Below are 9,756 nucleotides of genomic sequence, written 5' to 3'. Positions count from 1 at the left end.
CATACTATATTAGTTGAATTCTGTAATGCATAGTCATAAATAACCCACTTTAATAATGCAACTGAATGTCCAGAGTTAAACGGAACACCACATCTCAGAGTGCAGTAGAGCAGCCGTAAGAGAGGCATTCTAACTTCTGGAATATAAGTACTCAGTGGTCGCAGTCGAGGGGAGACGGTGGAATAGTGGCAATATCACTGGAATAGTAATCCAGAGCCCATGCTAATGCTCTGGGGACTTTGGGTTCGAATCCCACCATGGCAGATGGTGACATTTGAATTCAATTAATAAATCTGGAATTGAAAGCTATTGTAATGGTGTCCATGGTACCATCGTCTGCTGTCCATTATCGGTTGTTGTAAAAAATATATGGCTCACTGATATCCTGACTTGGTTTGGCCTACATGTGACTCCAGACCCAAAACAATGTGGTTGTCTCTTAAATTGCCTAGCAAACCACTCAGTTCAAGGTAAATTAGGGATGAACAATAAATATTAGCCGAGTCAGTGACGCCTGCATCCCACAAATGAATACAAAAATAAAACATGAGATCAAGTGATGGAATTGATGGTGTTTGAAAGAACAACCTCATTGCTGGGAGAATACGTGTTCAAAATGTTATTAGGTAATTAATGTGACAAGAATTGTCCACTGTTTGCAGCTTTCCCAATCAGATATATATCAATATATCAGATATATATTAGGATTATTTTCATTAGAAAGACGGAGGTTGAGGGGGGACCTGATTGAGGTGTACAACATCATGAGAGGTATAGACAGGGTGGATAGCAAGAGGCTTTTTCCCAGAGTGGGGGTTTCAATTACTAGAGGACACGAGTTCAAAGTGAAAGGGGAAAAGTTTAGGGGGGATATGCGTGGAAAGTTCTTTACACAGAGGGTGGTGGGCACCTGGAACGCATTGCCAGCGGAGGTGGTAGATGCGGGCACGATGGAGTCTTTTAAGATGTATCTAGACAGATACATGAATGGGCAGGAAGAAAAGAGATACAGAACCTTAGAAAATAGGCGACATGTTTAGAGAGAGGATCTGGATCGGCGCAGGCTTGGAGGGCCGAAGGGCCTGTTCCTGTGCTGTAATTATCTTTGTTCTTTGTTCTTTAAGTGCTCCACTGTGGTTACTGTCCCACACTCAGTCCAACTCTTCAGTGACTGACACTGGGATAAGGTGTTCCACTTCGCTTTGTGAGCCACACACTGTTCACATCTTCATATTTATATTCTATCACAACAGAGACTTTACTCGATTTTGTAATCTGTTAGTTCGATTAAAAAAGAAAGAAAAACAATTTGAACGATGTTGCAACTTCAATTTCCCCAAGGAGATCCCACAGGGTATAAATTGTTGGCTCTGGAAATGTTTAGACTAAGAGTTTAAGACAGAGCGGTTTCCTGCAGCATAAAGGGACACAACATTTCACACAGAAAATGAGAGAAACAGTTTACAGTATCAGGAAATTATATTACCTGATCCTTGCTGGCATTGGTGTTCCAGGTAAGAGACGATCAACATTGAAGTTGTGTAAGTCTGTGTGTGAACTGCTGTCTGGTATTATGGGTTGACTGATAGCGTTACGTGGTGATTTAATAATCGCTGTTATGCAGAAAACCCGATAAGTAACATATGACTTTATTAACTCAAATATCTTGAATTATCTCTGTAGATTTGTTCAAATTCTTGGTAACACACAGGCATTCCAAATTATCAAGCTATTGCCTTCAGGTGAATATCTTGTTCTGTTAAATTAAACAAACGGAAGGCAAATTTCTCAGTCAAGATAGTATTTGCAGTATCAGTCAGTGTAAAATCATAATAAATGTGGGTCACTAAACAATGTGCAGCACCTGACCACAGCGACCATGTATTAATGGGAATATATGTCAATACAGAATTGCAGTGTGTGTGGGTCAGCAACAGGACTGGAATACCTGATCGCAGTGGACATGTGCTTCTGAGAATTTCTCTCACTGTGGCATTGCAAAAAATTTGGCTCACGAACCACATTGGAACACATGACACAACTGGCAATATATTACTGCGAACATCTATTTCTGTAGATTTGTACTTTGTGTGGTCACCAACCGGTGAGAACACAAGATTACAGTGGTCATGCATTATTGGGAGTGTCTGTCACTGTGTACTTGCACTGACTGTGGGTCACTAACCAGAAGGAAACACATGACACTACAGATAATGTATTAGTGGGATCATATGTCAATGCAGATTTGTACCATGTGTGGCTCACAAACCAGAGTGGAACACCTGATCGCAGCGCGCATCTGTCATAAGGAGTATCCGTCACTGTAGAATTGTACTGAGCTTGGGTCACTAGTCAGGGAGGAACACATGATCCCAATGGTTATGTATTCCTGGCAGTATCTTTCACGACAGACTTGCTCTCAGTGTGGGTGTCTCTATCCAGAATGGAAGACCTGACCACAGTGACCAGGTATTACTGGGAGTATCTGTTTGTGCACTGAGTTTGATCTCATCCCAGATTTATACACATGAACCATGGAGTTAAACACCTAAACGAGGGACCATGTATTACCGAGAGTAGCTGCCACAGTAGAATTTTACTCAATGTTCGACACTGACCAATGTGGAACAGCGAATCCCTGTGCGCATTTATTACTGTGGGTATGTTTTACTGAAGAACTGTACTGATTTTTTGTCACTAAACGGAGAAGAACAGCTGATCACATTGACAATATAGAACACAGAACATAGAACAGTAAAGCACAGTACAGGCCCTTCGGCCCACGATGTTGTGCCGACCCTTTAACCTACTCTAAGATCAAACTACCTGCATACCCTTCATTCTACTATCATCCATGTACCTATACAAGAGTCGCTTAAATGTCCCTAATGTATCTGCTTCTACTACCACCGCTGGCAGTGCATTCCACGTACCCAGCACTCTCTGTGCAAATAACCTACCTCTGACATCTCCCCGAAACCTACCTCCAATCACCTTAAAATTATGCCCCCTGGTGATAGCCCTTTCCGCCCTGGGAAAAAGTCTCTGGCTATCCACTCTATCTCTGCCTCTCATCATCTTGTACCCCTCTATCAAGTCACCTCTCATCCTTCTTCGCTCCCATGGGAAAAGCCCTAGCTCCCTCAACCATCCTTCGTATGTCCTCTCGTCCAGGCAGCATACTGGTAAATCTCCTCTGCACCCTTTCTAAAGCTTCCACATCCTTCCTATAATGAAGCGACCAGAACGGAACACAATATTCCAAGTGTGGTCAAACCAGGGCTTTATAGAGCTGCAGCATAACCTCGCGGCTCTTAAACTCAATCCCCCTGTTAATGAAAGCCAACACACCATACGCCTTCTTAACAAACCTATCAACTTGTGTGGAAACTTTGAGCGATCTATGGACCTGGACCCCAAGATCCCTCTGTTCCTCCACACTGCAAAGAATCCTGTCTTTAAGCCTGTATTCTGCATTCAAATTCGACGTTCCAAAATGAATCACTTCACACTTTTCGAGGTTGAACTCCATCTGCCACTTCTCAGCCCAGCTCTGCATCCTGTCAATGTCCCGTTGCAACCTACAACAGCCCTGCCCACTATCCACAATTCCAGCAAACTTTGTGTCATCGGCAAACTTGCTAACCAAGCCTTCCACTTCCTCATCCAAGTCATTTATTAAAATCCCAAAGAGCAGAGGTCCCAGAACAGATCCTTGCCGAACACCACTGGTCACCGAGCTCCAGGCTGAATACTTTCCATCTACAACCACCCTCTGTCTTCTATGGGCCAGCCAATTCTGTATCCAGACAGCCAAATTCCCTGGATCCCATGCCTCCTAACTTTCTGAATGAGCCTACCATGGGGAACCTTATCAAACGCCTTGCTAAAAATCCATATACACCACCTCCACTGCTCTTCCTTCAGCAGTGTGTTTTGTCACATCCTCAACGAATTCAATAAGGCTTGTGAGGCATGACCTGCCCCTCACAAAGCCATTCCTACTTGAGGGGAGTATATATTGCGGGGCGTATCTGACAATGTAGAATTGCACTGTGTGTGGGTCACCAACTAGAGTGAAACGCTTGACACCCGTGATCATGTATCATTGGGAATACCTGTCACTGCAGAATATTTGTGTGTGTGGGTTACCAAACGGGGTTGAACACCTGACCATAGTGACCAGGTATTACCAGAAGTATCAGTTACTATCGAATTGTCCTTAGTTTGCATCACTGACAGGAGTGGATCACCTGAGCCCAGTCATCATGTATCACTGGGGATATCGTTGGTATAGAATTGAACGGAGTTTGAGTCTCTTACAAAAGCTGTACACGTGATCCCAGAGGCTCTGTATATCTGGAAGTATCTTTCACTGCTGAATTCTGCTGAATGGCTGTGTCACGAACTAGGATGGATGACTGACCACAGTGATCAGGTATTAATAGGTGTAGCGGTCACTGTGGAACTGTACTGAGTGTGGCTCACTAACTGGAGTGTAACAGCTGATCACATTGAATTATTTTAATATTTTAATTATTTTATTTTTCACTGCCGGTATGTTCTGTGTGTGCAGCACGAAACGAAGCAGCACAGATAATCACTGGGAGAATCTATGAATGAGGAATTGCCTTGTGTGTGCATCAGAAACCGGTGTGGGACACTTGAACCCAGTGGTCAAGCATTACTCGGAGGATCTGTTACTGTAGAATTGCATTGAGAGTGGGTCACGAACTGCAGAGGAACAACTGATCTCCCTGGCCAAGTACGATTGAAAGTGTTGGTCACTGGATAATGTTATTCTGTGTGAGTCACTAACCAGAGAGCAACACATTATCGCTATGTCCATGTATTATTGAGAGTAACTGTCTCGGTGGAATTGTACTAAGTGTGAGTCATCAACCAGTGAGAAACACCTAATCCCAGTGAACATGTATTACTAGGAGTATTGGTCACTGTAGAACTGTCCTGCGTGTGAGTCAAGAACCAGAGTGAAACACCTTAGCACAGTGGCCAGTACCGCTGGGACCATCCGTCACTGAAGAATTGTAATGAGTGTGGGTTACTCAACGAAGCAGAACATCGATCCCAGTGACCATGCATTGTTGTGAGTATCTTTCACTGTATAATTGCACTGACTGTACGTCACTAACTGAAGTGGAACACCTGATCCCAGTGGCCATGTATTACTGGAACTATCTGTCACTGCAGAATTGTACTGAGTGTGGGTCACTAACCGGAGTCGAACACCTGGACCCAGTGGCAATGTAATACTAGGTGTACCTGTCAATGTAGAATTTCAGTTAGTGTCTGTAACTGAGCAGACTGAAACACCTGATCCCAGTGACCATGTATTAGTGGAAGTAGCTATTGCTGTGAATTTTACTGCGATGAGGGTCACTAAGTTAAGTAGAATACCTGATCCCATTGACCATGTATTAATGAACATGCCCGCCACTGTAGAATTTTAGTGACTGTTGGTGACTAACCAGAGTGAAACACCTGACTCCAGTGGCCATTTATCTTCGCACCATCTCTCACTGCAGAACTGCTCTGCGTGTGGGTCACTAACCGGAGAGGAACATCTGAACCCAGTGACCATGTATTACTGGGAGTATTTGTCACGGTAAAAAAAAATTATTGAGTGTGTGTCAATTACCATTATTGGTGCTAAAATCCAGACCTTACTGTCTGGATCAGACACAGGGAATGTTTTACCAGTTACTTTACCGTTTTTTTCTTTTTTCTTCTCCTTCATATAGTTAATTTACTGGCGATTGGCTTGCTGTCCCGGGGAAAGTGCGGACTCTCCACCTGCACCACTCGCTACCTGGTGGCCATGGCAATGGCGGATCTGCTGGTCATTATCTCTGAAGTCATCCTGTGGCGGATCAGTTATTATTATTTCCCGGGATCTTTCCTGGACATCACGCCTGTGTGTAGTGTTATTGCTGTCCTAAGTCGTGCATGCACAGACTGCTCTGTCTGGTTCACTGTCACTTTCTCCTTTGATCGATTTGTGGCTATTTGTTGCCAGAAGCTAAAAACAAAATATTGCACCAAGACAACTGCAGCTGTGGTTCTCGCAACAAGCTGCATTGTTCTCTGTTTAAAAAACGTTCCCTTCTACTTTATATTTGAACCGAGAGAGATAATTGACAACGTGCCATGGGACTGTTATCGAAATCCAAGCTATTATACTGCACCCGGATGGGTGGGATTTGACTGGTTTGCTGTGGTTTTAACTCCATTGCTCCCATTCACTTTAGTTTTGTTGCTCAACGCTCTGACAATCAGACACGTTTTAGTGGCCAGTCGAGTCCGGAAGGGACTGAAGTGTCAGAGCAGGGTAGAAAATCACACTGATCCAGAGATGGAGAGCAGAAGGAAATCTATGATTTTACTCTTCAGCATATCTGGCAGCTTCATACTTCTGTGGTTGGTGTATGTTATGGATTTCTTATATTATAACATTACAGGAACAGATCATAGCGATTACACCGATTCTGAATACATATTTGGAGAATTTGGGTTTATGTTGCGGACTTTAAGTTGCTGCATAAACACGTTTATTTATTTGGCGATTCAGTCGAAATTCAGAGAGCAGGTCAAAAATGCAATGAAATATCCAGTTGCATCAATTATTCAATTAATGAACAAGCAAAACAACTGAGAGCAATCCAGGGGCCGGCCCCAGTGTTTCCATTTACTGAATGTGATATTAATCTCTATACTTCTATCAAATGAATGACATCAGGAGTCACGAAGATCCAGCAGGTAAGGGACATGAGGAGATCACCGGACTAGAAGAAGGAAAAGGCCAGGAGGAGTGAAAAGCACAAAAGAACTGCCAGCGCTGTGCATGTTGGCTGACAGTTGGAGGACTGAATGTACACTGGCAGGAGGAGTCACACACGCCAAGGAGCAGTGGGCCAAAGGGAAGTTTTGAGCTATGGAGGAGCGGACTTAAAGAATGGCGGAGGGAGAAAGGAACCAGGTAGAGATTCAGAGCCCCCCTGCAAAAGCAAAATGCTGCAGATTCTGGAAATCTTCTTGTGAATAGATTGTTTTTTTTTGGAAACACTATATTGTGGCTGTCTCCTTTCATATTGCCTCCCCACCCACATTTCTGATCACTGTCATCTCTCTCTCTCCCTCCACAACTCAAAGGGTGGGACTGATGGGAGTTTCTATTCTGGAAAAAAAGCGCTATTGGGCTCAGTTGGGGAGACGGGGCTGGGGCGCGGGAATTGGTTCGGTCTGGGCACAGGATTCAACATCCCTGACTCCTCAGCTTGGCGTCTGCTTGGATCAATGTAACCAAGACATTTCCTGGTCCGCAGGTTAGCTGATATTGATAACGGTTCTCTCTCCTTAGGTTTTGTCCCTCTCTCCTTCAAATCTGTCATCAGCAGCCTCCCTTCCAGAAAACAACTCATGTCGCCTCTGTCCAAACAAACGACCTCCCTATCTCCAACCTCCCCTTCCTGTTCAAAGTGCTTTAACAAGCTATAGCCTCTCAAATCCGATCCTATTTTCCCTGGAACTGCAAGTTTGAATCCTTCTGGTCATGTGTTCACCCCTTTGACTGGACTGAAACGGCTCACATCAAAGTCACAAATGACATCCCATGTGACACTGAAAAATATAAACCTGCCCCCCCCCCCCCCCCCACACGTCCTTCTCGACCTGGCGGCAGCCACGGTTGACCATACCATCCTCCTCCAACGCCTCTCCACTGCGTCCAGTTGGGTGGGACTGCACTCACCTGGTTCCATTCTTAACTCTCCAGTCGGAGCGAGATAATCACCTTCAAAATCCTCTGTTCCTGTTCCTGCACTTTTACCTCTGTTGTTCCCTGAGGATCGATCCTTGACCCCTCATATTTTTTAAATACATACTGCCCCTCAATGACATCACCCAAGAGCACAGCATGAATTTTCATATGTATACTGACGGCACCCAGCACTACATTGGCAAACCACACTCGACTCCTACACCGTTGCTAAGTTACCCGTCCGATTAAAACAACATCCAGTACTGGATGAGCAAAACAAATCCTCAAAATAAATAATGGAAACACTGTAGACATTGATTTTGTTCCCTGCTTCAAGCCCCTTTCCCTAGACATTGAGCCCATCCTGCTCCATGACAACAGTCTGTTCACAGTCTTGGCGTCACATTTAACCCTGAGGTGAGCTTCTGAGCTCATATTCACTTCAACATTAAGACCACTTAATTACACCTCCATAACATTGCCCGAATTCACCCCGCGCTCTGCTCATCTGCTGCTGAAACTTTCATTCATGCTTTTGCTACATCTTTACTTAACTATTCCAACACGCTTCGAGCTGATCTCCCACATGCTACTGTCCAAAAACTTGAGGTCATGCAGAAGTATGCTGCCTGTATCTTTGCTCGCATCAATTCCCTTTCCCTTCTCACCCCTGTGTTCGCTGACCTACATTGACACCCAGTCAAACAAAGTCTTGATGTTAAAATTCTCACCCTTGCTTTCAAATCCGTGCATGGTCTCGCCCTTCCTTATCTCCGAAAACTTCTCCAGCACCACAACCCTGCCATATATCTGCACTTCTCTAATCCTATCCTCTTGAGAAACCCTGATTTTAAACTCCCTGCCATTTGTGGCCACACCTTTAGTTGACCAGGCTTTCGGGTCTGCAATTGTCTCCCTGCACATCTCCGGCTGTCCACGTTTCCATCATTCCTTAAAAACAAACTATTTGATGAAGCTTTTGTTCAGCTAATCTAACATTTCCTTCTGTGTCACCGTGCCACATTTCGTTTGATAATGCTCCTGTGAAGCGCCCTGGAATGTTTTATTATGTTAAACGCGCTATGTAAATATAAGATGTGTTACGACTAAGGTGGGAGGACTACACTATTAATTCAGTCTTATTTCTGCACCAGTCACAACATTTTTGGAAAATATTCCCAATTACCGAAATTGTCAATCAAATATACTACTTTCCCATAATGGAACACACTAACCAGGTCTCTTTACTGAACAACAACATTTAAAAACATGTATTATAAAACAAGTCTTAAATAGTAGAGAAGTAAAGCAGTATCACATAGATCAATATTTTAAAAATCCAACATTACATTTTTTAAAAGTCCCCTTTCTACTTTAAGTAAATGTTAAAGTCCCTTTTTAACTTAGTCCCTTCACACTCACACACAACACATAGATTCAATAGATTTAATTCAATTAACCGAAAAGGAAAAATATGAAGGATTTTTGGAACAGAGCACTATTACAGACAAAAACACGTGGGCAGATCACTTGCCCACCAATGAAGGCAAACAGCATATGAGAAATGCTGCATCAATCTGGCACACAGTCCAACCTCCGAGGACATGCAGACAGGTCACGGGAATCGTCCATATCAGTTATTTTCAGACAACGTTGAGAATTATTTTTAGCAAGTTTTCTCCAAATACAGGAAACATGAGGAATGGACACAATGGATATCACGGGGTGTTTTCTTTGGAGGTTCTGGAAAGTGAGTTGGGTTGTGATCTTCTCTCCTTTTTAAAAACCTCAGCAGCACTTGATATTATCTCCTTCGAGAAGGTAAAACACACAAACACACTGACTGACAACAAAAGATTGTCAGTTATTTTTTCTCTGCCCATCCCACGTGCTCTGCTACTACTGGGTTTGTCCAAGCGAATGAGTGCTTGTCATGTTTCTGCCCGTTTCCAGGGTTTCTGCTGCATTTCCAACCCAGA

At 43.7% G+C, this 9,756-nt stretch overlaps 1 protein-coding gene across 1 annotated transcript; it reads left to right on the top strand.

Annotated features, from left to right (window-relative positions):
- The first annotated feature begins 1,447 nt into the window (after nt 1-1,447).
- Nucleotides 1,448-6,673, top strand: LOC137362385 (probable G-protein coupled receptor 139). The gene is made up of 2 exons (XM_068026795.1): nt 1,448-1,514; nt 5,763-6,673. Exons 1-2 carry the CDS (start codon nt 1,448-1,450, stop codon nt 6,671-6,673), a joined length of 978 nt encoding a protein of 325 aa, XP_067882896.1.
- The last annotated feature ends 3,083 nt before the right edge of the window (nt 6,674-9,756 follow it).

Source organism: Heterodontus francisci, unplaced genomic scaffold (genome assembly GCF_036365525.1).
Source record: "Heterodontus francisci isolate sHetFra1 unplaced genomic scaffold, sHetFra1.hap1 HAP1_SCAFFOLD_56, whole genome shotgun sequence".
Lineage (NCBI taxonomy): Eukaryota > Metazoa > Chordata > Chondrichthyes > Heterodontiformes > Heterodontidae > Heterodontus > Heterodontus francisci.
Note: the sequence above shows the minus strand (reverse complement) of the source record. Positions and strands in the feature narration are given on the sequence as shown.